This window comes from Olea europaea, chromosome 13 (assembly GCF_002742605.1).
Source record: "Olea europaea var. sylvestris chromosome 13, O_europaea_v1, whole genome shotgun sequence".
Classification (NCBI taxonomy): domain Eukaryota; kingdom Viridiplantae; phylum Streptophyta; class Magnoliopsida; order Lamiales; family Oleaceae; genus Olea; species Olea europaea.
Window position 1 is genome coordinate 1,000,611 of NC_036249.1, and position 19,577 is coordinate 1,020,187.

Consider the following 19,577-nt stretch of genomic DNA (forward strand, 5'->3'; position numbering starts at 1 on the left):
TAGAAATTAAAGCCAAAAACTTGTCACCTTGCTTATTACAACTAATGTGAAGCACGTGCAATCCATGTGTGCTCTTTGTAATTATGTATTTAATAGAGTTAAGTTGTTCGTGTAATTTTTAATTTGTCAATATTGAGATAAAACATGTGAAGAGATGGAAGAAATTAGTTTTGAGGAAATATAATACAAGATGAAATAATTAAATTGGAATCCGAAAAATTAACAAATAAGATTGAAGCAGTATTGTTTGGTATTGTATGAAAAAATTTCATACCATCAACAAATTAAAATAGAAGAATATTTACATATTTTGGGAGCGTATCATAAGAATAATATCAAATTTTTCTAAAATCAAATTTTTAATAGTTTGAATTTGAGATGACTCTCGTATTTACTAAGCTCTCGATAATTTTAAAATTAATGCATTTAATAATTAATTTGATAGCATAAAATAATTTCGTCAAGTTCAAAATATTTGATAATTATTTTGAAATTGTTCCGCGTTCAATTTCATACGGATCATAGCAAAAGAAAATTGTAGCCACTTAAAATTTTCGCAATTAATGAAAGACGTCATATATGGTTAAAATTAAATGATCTAATATAAAAGCCCGTCGATGAGTTGTCCGTCCAAAATAAATACATAATTACCGAGGGTACAATTAGAGATTACAAGCTTTTCTGTTTTTTTACACGAAGACTAACACCCAAGGCATATATCTTGATTTTTCCATGTAAATTAAGGCCCCGTTTGATTGCACGAAATTTTCCATAGAACTTGGAATTCGAATTCTAACTTCCACTTTTGGCCTGTTTGATTGACAAAATTTTCCAGGGAATTGATTTTCCATGAATTTCTAGGTACAACACCTTAAAGCGTGATTTTCCACCTTTTTTTTCCTAGGGGATAGGTGGTTTTTGGTTTTCCACCTTTTTTTTTTCTTTTTTTTTTGCTTTTTTTATTTTTTTTTTAATTGTTGGCAATGGGAACAAATTTTAGGAATAATTGTAAAAGAGGATATCCCTGAAATTGACAATTTCCACGTAAAACAAAGTCAAACGAACATCAAAAAATACTTTTACTTCAACATTTTCCACGTGAAAAATTTATACAATCAAACACAATAATTTACAATTTCCATGAAAACAATTTCTAGGTAATTCAATTCCTTAGAATTCATTTTCTTTCCATGTAATTTTCCTACTTGTAATCAAACGCACCCTAAATGTTTGATACGTTCTATCCAATTTTAATATTATTGTTAAAGAGGCAATGAAAATTAAGGACAAAAAACTCGTCACCCTGCTTAATATTAATAGTGTGACGCACGTGAAATGAAGGTGCGTTTTTTGTAATTATGTATTTAATAGAGTAAAAATGCTCACATAATTTTTAATGCGTCAACATTGAGATAAAACATTGAAGAACAATGTTCAGTGTACAGAGCAATGTTCTACAGAGGACTTACAGGCCCCTTCACTATAGCTGGCAAGTCGGTGGGATCGACCTGCATTAAAAAAAAAATTGTGCGGGCCCCACCCTTATATGTGCCCTAGCCGAACCCTGTGAAATGCCCCCCTGTAAGTGAAGCATCGCCCAACATTGAAAAGGTGAAAGAAATTTGTTTTGAGAAAATATAGTACAAGATGAAATAATTAAATTGGAATCCGAAAAATAAATAAATAAGATTGAAAGAATGATTGGTAATATTCGAAAATTTTTCCATACCATCTACAAATAATAATAGAAGATTATTTACATATTTTTAGATGGTTTTCGTAAGAAGAATATCCAATCTCTAAAATCAAATTTTTAATAGTTTGAATTTGAGATGAACTTAAATTCTCGTCTTCACTAAGCGCTTGATAATTTTACAAGTAATGCATCTAAGAAATAATTGTATAGCATAAAATAATTTAATTCAACTTTTATTGTTGCGACTTCGTGAAATTTGAAATATCTTATAATTAATTTAAAATTGTTCAGCATTCAATTCCACATATACTAGACTCATTTAAAGTTTCGTGTTAATGAAAATAGAGTTTTATCTTCTTCTTTTTCACTTATTAAATTTGAAATATCTTATAATTAATTTAAAATTGTTCGGCATTCAATTCCATATATACTCGACTCATTTAAAGTTTTGTGTTAATGAAATTAGAGTTTTGTCTTCTTCATTTTTTTTTTCATTTATTAAATTTGAAATATCTTATAATTAATTTAAAATTGTTCAGCATTCAATTCCATATATACTCGGCTCATTTAAAGTTTTGTGTTACTGAAAATAAAGTTCCATTTTTTTTTCATTTATTAAGCACATCATCAATGATTAAGATTAATTATTTTTCAAGTTGACTGCTCGAATTAATTACATAATTATTGAGGATAAATGGTTGATGATTGTTGCATATTTTGTTCCGTTACACATAGACTAATGCACACGATATTTTATCGTATGATTATTATTTTTTCTATTAGAATCGAAATGTCATATTGATTTTGACAACATTGATAAAATGCAATGAAAAATTGAAAGAAAACCTAAAAATAAAAATAAAAACTTGTCACCCTCGCTTATTGCAAGTTCGAACATTAGAATTCACATATATAATGCACACATATTTAAAACGGCTTCCTATGTCTGCCGGTCAATGTTCCCAGTGCTGCCCAACTGTGAAGGCCTATTTTTTACCGGCGAATGCCTTCGCCTTGTTCGCAACGCCTGCTGCCACGTGTTGCGTGTATTCTTTTCAGTCTTTGCTTTATAAACATGGACAATTCTCATTTACTTCTTTTCACATTTCAGTTTCAATAAAAATTTGAAGAGAGATAGTGTGAGAGATGGAACTCGGAGGAGGAAATGGAGGCTTCCATGGCTACCGCAGGGCGTTGCCACAGAATAGCTCCGGCGGTAAAGCTTAAATTTAGGGTTTATATATGTCCTTAAATCTGCTTACTATTCCCTTGTTGGCTTATACACAGCATGTGCTCCATTCTTTGTGGGTGCGTATGTTTAAGTGTACAAAATATACACACAGAGACAGGCAACAGAGAGAGAGAGAGATGGAAACATACCTTTTCATACTTCTTTTGATTAAGGTCTTTCTCTCAAGAACTTTAAGGCATTCTTGTGTTAACTATGTGTAATTAGTCTTCTTTTCCGTATAATTAGTGTTGCTTGTCTTTTGAACTCTCTCTCTCTCTCTCTCTCACACACACACACACACACACACACACACAGAGACATACAGTTCGTTCTAGTTTATAGGGCATGGCTTTGGTATTTATTTATTTATTTTCCCTTTCTTTCTCCGGCTCTATGGTCTTATTGTTCATCATCTTCTTATTCCTCTTTCTTTCTAGACTTCAAGTGCACTTCACTTGTCAACCCCACCCGACCTGGAAAAAGAACTCTCTCTCTCTCTCTCTCTCTCTCTCACACACACACACACACATACAGTGTTAACTTCTTTATGAAGATGATTCATTAGAAACGACGGGTATCCTATAACATTAGCTATGAATTTTGCAAATGGCTGATGGAATTGTAGAAGATAAACCGATACCAAGTGGCATGCATGCTGTGTTTGACCCAAAGTAGTATATTAACATATGTCACTCATGCATTCTCAGCCACAATATTAAAACCAGGCTTATTTTGCACTAGATTTGCATCTGCAAATTACCAGAGATGTTTTGTTCCCTCTCCAGGGCATGTTTCTCTGTTCTTATACCAAAATTTTTTGCAAAATAAGCAACACTTGTTCTTAATACCTGCAGCAAGTTCCAACACCTGTCTGAGGAGATTTGGTTAAAATCAAATCTATAAATACAAAATGTGCATTGAGTAGTAAAAAAGCTTGACTGATTTTTTATTTTTTTTTTTTTTCCCTCGCGGTGAGGATTCACAGGAAGGTTTATAATTGACTACGTGACAAAATTATAGTGACTAACATCAAGAATTTTAGCAGTTTCTGCTGCTTTCATTTGCTTTTCAACAATATTTGTCTTCTACTCATTTGCTACAATTGGAGTCAAATGAACAAAATAAAAGGGACCACTTTCAGTGTGGGCTATTGACTATTGTCTTTTTCTATTTGTTTTGATGGGCCAATTGGACTGAAAGTCTTGGACAACTGTTTTCAAGCCAACATTTATTTTGGCCCATGGGCCGATAGACTCAGGACAAACCATTTCATACAATGTAGGAATTGTTTGGACTAAATGGGTAGAAACTTGATAACTGCATCTGAATATTAATGCATAGGTACAAAAGCATCAGAGCTGCCTCAGATGAACCAGACCACCAACACCACTGATGACACTGAATGTACTGTTCGGGAGCAAGATCGCTTCATGCCAATAGCGAACGTCATCAGAATCATGCGCAGAATACTCCCTCAACATGCAAAAATATCGGACGATGCTAAGGAAACCATCCAAGAGTGTGTTTCTGAATTCATTGGGTTCATAACTAGCGAAGCCAATGATCGTTGCCAGAGAGAGCAACGCAAGACCATCACTGCTGAAGATGTTCTTTGGGCCATGAGCAAGCTAGGATTTGATGACTACATTGAGCCACTGACTCTGTACCTGCATCGTTACCGGGAGTATGATGGTGGTGAACGTGGCTCGTTGACTGGTGAGCCACTGGTCAAGAGGGCTGTCGACCCAGGCTCTTATGGGTACGTGACGTTTCCACCGGTGCCCTTTTCAATGGCTCCTCACCATGGATTCTTTGGAACTCCTCCAATGAATGGTTTCCTCAAGGATCCATCAAATGCAGGTCCATCCCAGGCTTCTGTGGCTGGCATTGATCCCTCTACCGCTACCCACAGTAAGAAGCAGGTTTAGAATTTGCTAAGAGAAGGGGGGTAGTAAAAGAAAAAACAAAAACCTTGGATCTTATGTAATGGATTCTTATAAGTATTCAGTTTCAGTGTTAGGTAAAACAAAAGCTAGCCCCTGCTGCTAGCCACCTTTGAGTACTAATGAGCAGCAATGGTTGTTTATGATTTCATTGCTTCTTTTTCCTCTACAAATTAAGCACCTTTATTGTGCAGAATAAAATCAGATTTTTAGTAAAATTTCACAAAAATTGATAAAATGTTTGGTTAAAGACAAGATTTAGAGTTGAGATTTTTATCAAATTTTAATTTATATCAAACAGGGTCTAAGAGTATTTCTTAGGAAAGATTGCATCATTGGTCCCGGACCTTTAAATATAGCAAGTTGTTCCTCCACCTTAGCTATACAATCAATCCTAATGACAAGAACCACCCGAATAAATAATTTTAGCTATACAATCAATCCATTTTTTGTTGAAAATAATTTTAGTGAATTTTTGGAGAATGTATTGTTAACATATAGAAAAAAGTTTGGATTTATATGCAAAATGTTTGTGAGAATGGTTGTTTGAAAAAAAAAAAAAAAGAAAAATAAGTTGGGATCAGTGGTGCAATTTTCCATATTATGTTATTATTGTTATTATAATTAGTTTTTAAAAAGAGCAACCTCCCCAAATTGAAAATGTTTGTTTATGTGACTGAAGAACCAATTTCAGACAAGTTGAACAAATTCTGTATAAAATTTGTAGTTCCAATCAAAGCTGGAACTGTGAAAGAAAAGCAAAGATAAAGAAGGTATTTGTACTCCAAATGCACTTCAGAGAATATAGAATAAGGTCAAACACGAAATATTAAGCACCTTCAAAATTTTGCCATGTGGAGAAATCTTTGCTCAAGATAAAGGTGTGAAAAATATGAGGAAAAACATTCTCCTCAGATTACAATTCTGTCTCACATACCAGAAATCAAAAACATGAATTAGTGAGGAACCAAGTTTTCTTCTCCCCTAGATATAAGTATTGAGTCAAAATCTAGCAAACCGGTCTCTCTTTATGGTAAGCGCCTTCTGGATTTTGGTGTCACATATCATGCGCTTGAACTGCTTACTTCTCAATATCAAAAAGGGAAGGACAAATTGATTCATAATAAGATACACTAACCATTTCTAAGTTTCAATGCATCGCCTTTTTATCTTTAGATCATCTTTATTTTCAACATCTTCACCTTCTATGATTCCAATCTCTTTTGCATCTTTCTCTTCACCACTATCATTCCCTTCTATCTCTCCATCACAGTCTCCCAAGTCAGCATCACATCTTTTCCTTTGAGGAATGACTCGAAAGAATGAATTCTTCCAATCTTTTGCTTCCAAGAACTTGAGGATTATCTCGACTACTTGATTCACTGTAAGGACCTGTACTTGAATGAAAAATATTCCTTCAGAAGGGGAATAATATTTGACTTGATGCACACCAAATTGGAATTGACAAGAAGAATACAAAGTGAGAAAAACTAATTAAAGAAAATCTGAAGGGGAAAAAATTTAATCATTTTATTGCCAATCATTAGCTTTGATGAACAAAAATATTAATCATTTCAACTTCTAAGTTCACCAAACATGCACCAAAAATAAGCAGACTATTGCAAGCTATATTTGCACATGCAACATTCTTTTGTTAAACGAAAGCACTCTAGATAGAAACCAATAAATATTGCCAAATTAAGAAAAGTAAAACCAAACAAACCTGAGAACTAGACATCTTCAGATAATCCCCTATTGGGAGTTTTGCAGTTTGAATCCCTTGCTCTTCTGCTTTCTTCATAGTTATTCCTTTCCACCTGTTCCGATCCACCAACCCACCAATGATATATAATGCCTTTGGATCCAGTTCATTCAGCACATTTTCAGAATCCGCTGTGAGATATACTAACTTTTCTTTCTGATCTTGAAATGCTTCAATATAAGACCGATCCTCCTTCTCAATTACCCATTTATCATATCCAGGGAGTCGCTGGAGATGATTTTGCATTTCTCCAACACAGCTGGTCAACCAAAGATGGGCCGGAGAAGCACATCTGCTGTTTTCGGCATAACAATACATAATCTGCAAGTTCCATCTATTGGAATTAGCTTCCTCTTGAATATGTGCCCGAAAATCAACACAGCTTAGCTTCTATCGAAAAGAAACTATCACCAAAATCATAATATACTATCCAAATAACATTAAATTGGATCCAAGGATGAGACCAACAAAGGCAACAGGAATGGACCAGAACAGATATGCAATGAGTTGACCTCTACGAATAATGTTATTCATAGTGAAGACTATCGGTAATCGTGGTAATCACCTCATGTGACAATACATGTGGCAATTTGTTATTTGATGCATTTAATGTGATAATTTTTTTTATCGTCTCGTGTATCAAATAACAAACTGCCACATATATGCCGCAGCACTCTACTCTAAAAGACTAAAACAGACCATATAAATTGCACATAAGGTTAGGTCCAACTTTCGAAAACTTTGAAGGCAAATTCCAATTATTGGATTAATTTATATGCACGAAATTTCTCTATACAGTATTACACTCCACACCCGGTGTTAGATGACCATATATATTTGAAATTTTCTCTATACAGCTTCAAACAATTGCAAAATGACAATTATGCAATTTTTCCAAGAACGTGCCCTAATTCAACCATCAGTTCTCTGGTAAAATTATGAATTTCGAAACTGGTATTTCATATAGTCTTGGAGTCTACGCTTCAATTGACACATCGGTTCGATAAGTTCCAGAGTCTTTCAGTAAATTATTGTGCACAGATTTTAAAAGAAAACTGCATCCAGTTCATTAAAATTATTGATTTAAATTCTGACATTTATTCTTTTCTATTTTTGAAAATTCGTAGAATGCCATTTCTTTAATGTCATTATAATCTTCTTTCAACTAGAATACGGAGCAAGTCCACATTCAGGATCGCATATACATTTAAACACTAATTTCCCCCAAAAATAAGAAGAAGAGAAACGACCTGTTGAACGAGGCTATTGAGCTCAGAAGAGTTCATCAGATGCATGAATTCGAGATCAATAACAACATTCTGGCCATTACTTTTCGCTTCGTTGAGTTTCTCGATTTTCCTTTCCCTTTCTTCTGACCGCTTTTCCATTCGTTCTTTCCGCAGCTCTTTTCTTTCCTCGATCAGCTTTTCCCTTTCCTCCTGGCTCAAACTCGCCAATTTCTCATCCCATTCTTTTCTCTTTCGCTCGACCTCTCTCTTCTTCTGCTCTTTCTCAAAGGCCTTTTTCTCCGCCTTCTTCGCTTCGTATCTCTGCTGCTTCAGGAGCTTCTTCTTAGCGTTCTTGGACATGGGTTGCGGCTCAGTTTGCTCCGTCTCCATTGCTTTTTCCATTTGCTATGGTACTGTAACCGTATCGTCTCTCTCTCTCGGACTTTGAATATGGTATTTAATTAGTGAAAATTGGGTGAAAAGCCTGTTTAATGATATATAGGCCTTCACCAGAATAAAAGTTTTAAAATAAAAATTTTAAATTAATATTAACAAATTATCTGAAGGGAGATGCTAGATGTACATAATTTGGGATACATAACGGTGTCCTCCCACTCACATGGGTGGGGTCCACTTAATTCGAGTGGACCCCACCCATGTGAGTGGGAGGACACCGTTATGTACCCCAAATTATGTACAATAGTCTTTATCCTTATCTGAATTACCCTCGTTCATTCAACATAAAAAAATTTCTCCTTCCCTTTCCCAAATCCATCTCTTCTCTGGAACGTAGAAACTCTTCTAGCCAACCATTGTTTCTTTTTCTTCCTATTTTTAAAAGCTATACTTCTTTATCTTTTTCATCTAAATAAGATGAAACTTGTATGTAATTATTCTTCAATTTCAAATACTACCATCATCTCGAGCAACTTCGTCGCGAACAACCATCGTTGCGAACGACCTTTTCAAGTAAGCAATTTCTCAATTACATTTGTCACTTGCATCGACTAACAGGTAATTTCCCTTGCACATTGTTGCTCATTTTTCTGATCATAATATAATGCTCTGAGAAATTTATTGCATTTTGAGTTTGTATGTTGTGATTCGAAGAAACTATATTGAAGGGAGCTATGACCTATTTGTTGAAATTCCCAAGTGATTGGTGGAACTTTGTTAATCTTTTTTCTTCGTAATCTTTTCTATTGGGTTACTAGAATTGATAATAAATATGTTGTTGTGACTCAGAATCAATAAAAAATAGTTGTGGGGATGATGTGCAAATGGCGTGGTATCTTTGAAGGAAATGCACAGATTGTTTGCACACAAAGTAGGAAAAGATTATTCTTTAGGACGTGACTTAGCCATACAAACGACCAAAAGCATTCACCCCTCTTGTCACTATTTATGTAATTGTCTTTTACACTGGAGTCATTGGCGCTGTTATTATTAAGCAACTCTATAAGTTATGTTTCACCTCTTGTTCCATTTGGCTTGTTCACTTGGCTCAATGAAATTAAATTTTAATTAGTTGTTTAATTTTGTTGTAATAAAACAAAAGTATTTTGAAAATTTGATTGATTCATTCATTCACTAAGCCATTTTAAGGTGGTTCATATTTGTTGGTGCGAACTTTAGCTTAATTTCCTAAACATAAGATCGATGTTGATTTTAGCTTTTGATTTGAGGGCCTATACACAATCTTTTTTTTCTATTGTGTTCCCTTATTTGAAAATTTACTTCTGCAGGAATATGCATTTAGTCAGTAAATAGATGACAGTTATCTCTTGCACTTGGTAGTTGATACCAAGGGATCCACTTCCATTATCATCAAGTGGGAACTTTTTTTTTTCTTTTCCTTCAACAGCACAGTGTAATATTTAGCGATTTTTTTATTTTATCACCTGAAAGCCATGTCTTGCAATATCGAATGGCTTACGTGCTTTGGTATAATCTAATGACAATAATCGTGTTTAATTACAAAATAAAGCAACTTTTGACTAGATGTATTCAAGGCCAATGAAAGTAATGCTAAGGATGTCATGTTGTTTTAATTGATTCTACAAATTAGAGGTGTTAATAGTTCATATGCTAAAATAAAGATATAAGGAAATTCTCTGCCTTGCCTGTGACTCATGTCTGATCAACAATGTACTAGTAAACGACTTAAATCATAGTTTTCATTTCACACAACATTTCATTGGTCAACTATTTCATTGGTTTGTAGATTTGTAGATAGGTATTTTCTATATTTTTGAAGTTAGGTAATTTTCTGTTAAACCTAGTAGTACACCTATTGCTAAATCATTCTTTCTTGCTTTTGACATTTATTTTTGGTTAAATTTAGTGCTAGGTGCTTCAATAGTAGCTTATTCAAAGTTTAAACGGGAATATCTTGAAGATGTTGCTTTAGAACTATTTTACTTCATCTTATCTTATCTGTGCTGGTGTTGCTATTCTTTAAAATATTCTGTTATCTAAAATTTTAGTCCGATGATGCAGAAGTTGATTAAAACATTAAGCATATCGGTGAGAATGTTCGTTTATGTTTACTCTGGCCAGCATATTTATGACAATATTATCTAGTAGTATTCAACTTACACAGGCAAAGATATCAAGAAACGGAAGCTCAAATTTTTAAGGAAACACGTTGGATTGGTCCAACAAGAGCCGACTTTTTTGGCCACATTAATCCGAAAACATTCCTATGGCTAAGAGGGAGCCACAAAAGGAGATTATAGAAGCAGCGAAGCTCACTAATGCACATAGTTTCATCAATGCCCTTCCGGAGGACTATTCGAGTGAAAATGGACACGATATTAGTAGATACAACACCCATACGTTTAAAATTACTATATATCGTTTTGGATCACGAGGTCTCGATTTCACTCTAAACTAGTAAATGAATGTTTGGAACGTGATAGAAGACTTGTATTTTTGAACGAATAGATGTAATATACTTTTCGTTTGTTGTCAAGTGTGGTGTAATTTCCAAACAAATATATAATTTGATTCACTATCGTTTGAACTTTTTGTAGATCGTGACATCAAAATCTAGTCAAAATTCTCATCCTTACACTTTCAAGTGCTAATGAGTGAAAATGAAGAGAAATGAACACGAAACTAGTATAAATGATACACGTACGTTTAAAACAATTACATATCATTTTGGGCAATAGAATCTCAATTTCACATTTGTGTGAACAATATATTCAACGTATTGTTTAAATTTTCACGTGCCATTTTAGATAGTAGATTGATTTCAGTTTCAAAATGTTTTATGTTTTATATACTCTAAACGGTTTCTATATACCCTAGACGACAGTTGTACTTGTAAAATGATCACATGTCGTTCTAAGTAATAGGGTTCAAATTTTACTTATAAATGTTGAATGATTATATATTCGATATTTTTTATATCCTATACCCTAAATGGCACCCCTACGAGTAAAACGACAATATGCCATTTTGAGTAAAAAAGTCCTGATTTCACTCTAAAACTAGTAAATTAATGTTTGGAATATCATCCAATACTATAAATGCAACCATAGATTTAAACCACATACCCAAAACCCTATACCCTAAGCTCGAAACCCTAAACCCTAAATGACAACCATACGTTTTCCCGCTTTTCATTATATAAAATAAACCACACTAGTGGTATTTGCTTAAAAAAAAAAAAAAAAAAAAAAATGACAACCATACGTTTAAAATGACCAGATGTTGTTTTGGGTCATGAGATATCAATTTCAGTCCGAAATTAGTAAAACATTATTTGAAACATCATACATGACTTGTACACATTGAACGACTACACGTACTATATTTTGCATACCACACTTTCTACTTACATTTTTTTATTGTCAAGTGTAATGTAGTGTAGTTTTCATCCTAATTATAATGGGATTCGCTATAGTTTGAATCAATGTGTCGACGAAAGATAGTTAAAACTTTCATCCTTAAACTTTCAAGTGGTTACGGGCATGAATAAATCGAAATAAACACGAAATGAGTAAAAATATCACTCATACATTTAAAACAACCAAACACCTTGTTGTGTCACGGGGTATCAATTTCACTCCAAAATTAGTAAAATAGTATTTGAAACATTATACATGTCTTGTACACATTGAACAACTACACATGCTATGTTTGCATACCATACTTGCGACTTACATTTTTCTTTATTGTGAAGGTGTAGTGTAGTATAGTTTCTAACCGACTATAGAATGACTAGCTATAGTTTGAACCAATGTGTAGACGAAATGTAGTTAAAACTTTCATCATTAAACTTTCAAATTGTTACAGACATGAATAAACCAAAACGAACACGAAATGAGTAGAAACGTCACTCATTCATTTAAAATGATCGGATGCCTTTTCGAGTCACGAGGTATCGATTTCACTCCGAAACTAGTAAAATAATGTTTGAAATATTATACATGACTTGTACACATTGAACGACTGCATGTGTTATGTGTTGCATACCACACTTGCTACTTACGTTTTTCTTTATTGTCACGTGTAGTATAGTGCAGTTTTCAACCGGATTATAGAGTGACTTGCTATAATTCGAATCAATGTGTTGATGATAACGTACTTTTACAAGCTAAACAAAATAATTTATTGAGTATTTTAACTCATAATAAAATATAACGAAATTGGAGTTCCTTATCTTCGTTCGCAATAAAGTCTATTGTAATTTTCTTATGAAATAATATTGTTGGTCACTATCACGTGAACTTTATATCGATACTCAGGTCCAAATGTAATGAAAACTTTCATTCGCTCATTGTCATGTGCATACAAGTGAAAATAAAGTGAAGCGGATATGAAATTAGTTGAAATGACACCCAATAATTTAAAACGGTAGCGTTTTAGATTACGGGTTCTTGATATTCAAATGTAATAAAAATTTGAATTCATTCATTTTATAAGGATACGAGTGAACATAAGGTGAAATGAATACAAAAATAGTTGAAAACGACACCTAATGTTTTTATTGATATCGTGTCGTTTTAAGTCACGGGCCTTGATTTCACTCTAAAATGAGTCGATAAGACTTGGAACATTTTAGACGACTTATACAAATAAAACGAGCCAACTTGTTGAATATCTTATCTCATGATTAGAATATAATGAAATTTACTTACTTTCGTTCATAGTTAAATCTAATACAGTTTACTCATGGAATAATAGCGTTGTTCATTATTGCGTGAACTTTATGCCGATACTCGGGACAAATATAATGAAAACTTCCATTCGTTCATTTTCATGTGCATACGAGTGAGAATAAAGTGAAGCGAATACGAAATTAGTAGAAACGGCACCCAATCATTTAAAATGACATCATGGCATTTTGGATTATAGGGTCTCGATTTCACTCTAAAACGAATCGATCATGTCTTGGAACATCAGATAAAACCTATACAATTTAAACGAGCTATTTTTTGGAGTATTTTATCTCTTAATTGGAATTTAAATTATTTAGCCTTTTAAATACATCATGTTATTTTGGATGACGAGGCCTTGATTTCACAACAAAACGAGTTGATTAGACTTGGAACATCTTAAAAGACTTGTGCAAGTTAAACGAGGCAATTTATTGAATATCTTATCTCATAATTAGAATATAATCGAAATTAACTTACTTATTTTCATTTGTATTTATATCTAATTCACTTTATTCACGGAACAATACTATTGATCATTATTTTGGGAACTTTATATTGTTACTCGGGTCCAAATGTAATGAAAACTTCCACTCATTCATTGTCATGTGCAAACGAGTGAAAATAAAGTGAGGCAGATACGAAATTAGTTGAAGCGGCACCAAATCATTTGAAATGGCATTATGACATTTTGGATTATGGGGTCTCGATTTCACTATAAATTAGTGAAAAATTGTTTACTTTAGTTAAAACGTCATCAAATGGTTTATAATAACAGCATATCATTTTGGATCATGAACACTCAATAGCACTCGAACTATAGTTAAAACTTGTTTTAATTAATTTCTATGTGGATACGAAGAAATATAAAATAATACAAACATGATATTAGTTAAAACGACATTCAATCATTTAAAAGGCAGTATGCCATTTTTCTTGTTGGTTTTTGTGTACGAAAAGTTAAAACAAAAATGGGTATTTAAATTTGGTAAATTTTTGTGTCAGATTGGATATTTTAGATATTTCAAATGAAGGGTGTTTAAGACTTTCAATACATGATAAAGTAGACTAAAGGCTAATTAACTAAAAAGTATTGACATAGCCTATTTTATCAAATATTATTGTTGACAAGACTTTTTAAACAAATCCCCCTATTTATTATTGCCACTGATGAAACGAGAAAAAGAAGTCAATTGGGATGATGTGGCCCAAAACTATACTTTAACCCACCATAATTCAGGCCTCCTGGAAGTTTGAGCTAATTTTGGGATTAGTACAGTATTGGCTCAAAGTTAATCCAAAATTAAGGATGAGGAAATTACACAAAAGCAGAGATTTAAAGAATACAATTCAAAATTTAGGTGCAAACTTTTATTATTCATAAATCAGGTGTCAATAAATATAAACCTTAAATCAATTTTCCTTTCACCTAAACGCTAACTCTCTATTATTTTCTCTCTAAAATCGATCCTTCCTCTCTCGTCTCTCACTGTAAAATCTGAGGCAAAATTCGACGATGAAGTAGCTGCTTCGGTCGACGCTGCTGGAATCGGAGGTTGTTGAGAGTTCGTTGCAGCGTCACTAATGTCGGTGGAATCGAAGGCTGATGGTGGCGGTGCTAGCAGATGAGAGTTTGTTGCTGGAATCGGAGGCTGATGGCGACGGCGGCATGGTAGTGCCGCAGATCACGACGACGATGGTGTGGTTGTAGTTGTGTGTGTGCGTTGTGTGGTGTGGTGTGTGTGTGTGCGCGTGCGCGTGCACGTTGGTGTTCGCGATGACGATGGTGTGTTGATGACAATGTGCATTAGCGACATTTCTCCATGGGCGCTGCAGATTTGGTTGGGTATTATGGGTGGTTGGTGGTGGTGTTAGTGGTGACGTGGGTGGTTGTTGGAACAGGATGTTGGCGGTGATGGTGGTCACGATTGACGATGGTGCGGGTGGTGGTGTTGTGGTGTTGGGGATGGTCACAGGGCGAGGGTGGTTGCAAGTGGTGGTGGCAGATTTGTGGGTAGTGGTGCGTGGTGTCACGACGGGGTAGGATGGGATAAACTATGATCATAAAATTTGTGACTATTCAACTGTGACTTTAAAATTCGATAATATATGACTAAAAAATAATTTTTGACCAATAAATTTGTAGATATGTGATCGATAGATAAATTGTGACCTATAAATTTTTTTTTTATCGTGACCAACGAAACAATCTGTAACCTGTAGAATTTTTGATTTTTGACCTCGACATAATATGTGACCAATTAATTTGATCATATGTGACTAATAAAATCATCTGCGACCTATAAATGTGTATTTTTGACCATTAATTATGTAATTATGATCTTATTATATTTAAATAATAAATATATTTAATTAATCAATCAATAATTGAGTTCTGCATTTTTAAATTTGACACCTGAGAATTGAATTGTGTCATACTTGACACCTGATTTTTGAACTTTTCCCATTAAGGATAATCTGCGTGTTAAAATGAGCTCTTATTTGAATTTCATTCTTCTAAAAATTTATTCTTAACGACACATTTTTCGATAAAATAATATTACACATAAATTCAAAGCTTTTCTTTAATTTTTAATCATACATTATCTATCAATGTACTATTGAAAGTGCATTCTTCTTCCAAAATAAGGCTTAAACAAGGGCTTAGTAATCATGTAGACAAATTGCACTATTGGTCCCCCTGTATATTACATCAATAGCAAATTGGTTTCCATCATTATAGAAGAAGCAAATTAATTTTTGACATTTTATTCTTGCATAATTAGATTTCAATAAAGAAACCAATCTTACATCTTGCTTTAGAAGAAGATTTTATAATCATTCTCTTGCTCCTCCATTAATTTGTCATCTCATCGATCCAAGTACCCAACTTCATAAAGCTAAGTGCTTGTTTGGCAAAGCTCTTAAGTTCTCATAGTTAGGCCCCGTTTGGTACACATTAATGAAAAAATGAGAATGAAAAATATAGCCTTTACGAGCTCACACAAGAGATAAAAGTCAAATATGGTAATTTGATGTGATGGATAACAGTCATATTTTTCATTTTAATGGACAAATAATGGGAATCAAAAAGGGATTTAATAGCGTTGTAGACATAAAAAAATAATAAAATAAAATGGATTGGGTCGATTTAAATCATTAGCCCAATTAAATTTAAATCTACTAAAGTCCATAAAATCTAAAGGCCCATACCAAATTTTAAATAAATAAACAAACAAAATAAATAAAATCATAATTACCCAATTATTTTTTTTAATTAAATATAATTGAGTAATTACCAAAATTAGTCCGAATCCTTTCCTATAAATAAGACCAATGGTCCATAAGACGGGACACAAGAAAGAAAGTAGAGAACACCACGAAGTGCTGAAAAAATCTCAAAGCTGAAAGAAGGGAAGAAATTTTATCAAGCCTAAGCTCGGTGAACCCCAAGAAGATTAAAATCTTCTTCGAATCAAATAAATTCACGCCAAGTCCAAAGAGATCAAAGTCTTCTTCAAATCAAATCAAATTCAAGTCCAAGTCTAAGCCCCGAAGTTCAAGTTCCGAACAAGTTAAGTCTCGATAAATCAATTTTTTAACAAATTCTTGAAAACCAGAATTCAAGCCACGTAACCCCTCGCCTTCAAATATTCAGATCATTAATTAGAAGATTTTGTTCATGAAATATTTTCCTTCGATTTAAAACTACCGCAAGTGTACGGTTCGTTAACAAGTAATAAAGTGGATTAAATGAGTCCGAATATCGTCTTACAGAGATTAATTAGTTCAAATTTTATATATCGTAGCCTTAACCGAAACTAAATTATTAAAGTGAATGTAGACCTAATTAAACCTTAATTCTGGAAAGAAACCCTAATTATGCGAATTTTATGATTAAATTGAAATTATTATGCAAAACAATATTTTAACACTCTATAATGAAATCAAATGTTGAGAACGCATGCTTGTTGTAATCAATAGAAATTAAACACACTAGGATCACGATTTCCCATGCACTTATCACTTTAAAATCCTAATTTCACAATGTGACAACACACTTCAATTGTGACGAATCAATGTTCATAAGTCTATCCAATACTCTCTCGAGAGATGTATCAAACCTATTTCTAAATACCACCGGCCTATATTTCTATGACAAGTGCATATGTAAAAATGCATGCAGTTTTATGAACACTTAAAGATTCACGTAGAGCATAGCGGTATATTTATATCCCCTATCGGACCCTACGATGATTTATATTATGTCGAACCTATTCCAATTCTCTCGAATGCAACAATAAATCACCAAAACTCACACAATTACGGGCCCTTAATTGCGGAAACAATAATTGCATATAAATCATTCAAATCAATAGAAATATGTTTTAATGTCAAATCGTAAAACTAGAAAATTAAAGATCAAATTATATGGTACATCGATCTCCTAGCACATGAAAATCTAGCCTAACATGGTGGGAAATAAAGAAAAACAATAATTAAAACCAAGGAAGAACATTACCCAATTGATTCTTGAAGTGAAATCTTGAATTTTGAATTGGATTGCCTTGTTTTTGCCTTGTCCTTCCTCTCCAAATCCTCCAAAATTGTGTATAATCCCCTCTTCCCTTATGTTTTAGGATCGTCTAGTAATTATTGGGGACGGAACTAGGTTAAGGAAGTCGCCCAAAACCTTACTAAATCGTGTTTGAGTTGAATAAGGAAACATGAGATTTCATCACATTTTTATACCATGCGATTGCATGGTATAAAGCCATGCTACCGCATGGTTCAGAAGTTTCAGCCCAGATTTTTCCCTGTATTGCCTTGTGTAACCGCAAGGAATTATAACCATGCAACCGCATGGTTATAGAAATTTTTTCGTCGGATAGCTTTCGGTATTTTGATCATATTTTCCACTCTCGATATCCGATTGAGATGATTCAAAGCGCGTTGGAAAGAGAACTCACAGATCTGCAATTTTTATAGAAATAGGTATTCCAAAATTCAGATGTTTACTATACCAAAATTGGGTCTCAAGTGGAGACTAAAAATCCCAAACATATCCTTTTCGCCTTAAAGTTGATACTTGATGATACTTCAACGATACTTCACCTCTTTGAATCCTTTCCTCATCCAATTGACCTCTAACACTCTTGAATCTTCATTTCATTGCCGTCTCATCTATGGATTATTTAAAACTTGGTCCTTGAACTTTTGTTTTCCTTCATTTTGGTCCATTTTCGGGTCTTTTCTCCTAAATTTCACCGTGTCCATTAATATTCCCTACAAATCACAAATGAAACGAAATTAATCCACAATTAAACCATTTCGCTCATAATTAAGTCATATTTGTGATCTAAATAAGTGTGTAAAAACACACTTATCAGATTTTGCAATTTTGCAATTACAAGAAGGTCAACATCACTTGTATTTATTAAAATACAATTTGTAACGGTTTCTGTATTTTAATACACGAGATTTCGTCGTACAAATTTCTTGGCACGCCTGGTGGGACCTTCTTGCCCTCTCATCTTTTGATCTCAAAATCTTCAAATTTCAACTATTACATCAGCAATGGCAGGCGAAAAGAAGAAACAAACTATGACTCATTTTGAAGAGACACTTGCCAAACTCTTCCATGTGACCAGGGCCCAAACAAAAACTGGGAAAACTCAACTGGTCACACCACTGAAGAAGTTCTCCAACAAAGGCAAAGTGAAAATTGCCTTAAAAAAGCCAAACTCTCATTCGACAGAAAAAATCATGAGTTCAGCAAAAAGTTCTCGTTCGAGCTTCATTACCGGTGGTAGATCCTTGTCTGGATCTCCTTATGCCACTTTTCAGCAAAGGTGGGAAGATGATATCTCATCTGAATAATTAACAAAGTCATTGGAAGATAAAGATGCACGGATTGCTGCACTCACACATAGGCTAGAGTCGCAAAATCCAGCGACTAAAGAAGATTAGGAAAATTCAGGATCTTCCAAGGCCAAAGAGTTAAAAGTCCAAGAACGCCAACAAAAACAAGATATGCATGATCGGACAGTTGTTCAAAACGTGTTGTGTGACACCACTCAACTCTCTGTTGGCTCTCTGTCCATCCAACAACTTCAACATATGATTGCAGACACCATTCGTGCCCAGTATGGTGGTTCATTACATCTTCACTGGTGTATAACAAGCCCTATAGTCGTCGAATCGACGAAATAAAGATGCCACTCGGTTATCAACCTCCAAAATTTTAGTGTTTTGATGGAAAAGGCAACCCAAAGCAACATGTTGCCCACTTTATTGAGACTTGTAACAATGTAGGTACTTACAATGACACTATGGTGAAGCAGTTCGTACGTTCCCTCAAAGATTCTGCATTTGAATGGTACATAGACTTACCGGCAGGGTCAATTGACAGTTGGGAACAGCTTGAGCGAGAGTTCTTAACACGCTTCTACAGCACCCGACGAACTGTCAGCCTTCTAAAACTTGCTCGAACAAAACAAAGCAAAGAAAAGCCTGTTATGGAGTACATTGAATGCTGGAGGAACCTC

At 33.9% G+C, this 19,577-nt stretch overlaps 2 protein-coding genes across 2 annotated transcripts; one reads left to right on the forward strand and one right to left on the reverse strand.

Annotated features, from left to right (window-relative positions):
* The first annotated feature begins 2,820 nt into the window (after nt 1-2,820).
* On the forward strand, nt 2,821-5,432 carry LOC111407182 (nuclear transcription factor Y subunit B-6-like). The gene is made up of 2 exons (XM_023036515.1): nt 2,821-2,912; nt 4,269-5,432. The coding sequence occupies exons 1-2, from the start codon at nt 2,843-2,845 to the stop codon at nt 4,853-4,855; spliced, it is 657 nt and encodes a 218-aa protein (XP_022892283.1). The 5' UTR covers nt 2,821-2,842; the 3' UTR covers nt 4,856-5,432.
* Nucleotides 5,433-5,680: 248 nt separating this feature from the next.
* On the reverse strand, nt 5,681-8,310 carry LOC111407181 (tRNA (guanine(9)-N1)-methyltransferase). Its single transcript, XM_023036514.1, has 3 exons — nt 7,883-8,310; nt 6,594-6,953; nt 5,681-6,262 (listed from the first exon to the last, which is right to left on the reverse strand). Exons 1-3 carry the CDS (start codon nt 8,261-8,263, stop codon nt 6,014-6,016), a joined length of 990 nt encoding a protein of 329 aa, XP_022892282.1. The 5' UTR covers nt 8,264-8,310; the 3' UTR covers nt 5,681-6,013.
* Nucleotides 8,311-19,577: the final 11,267 nt, after the last annotated feature.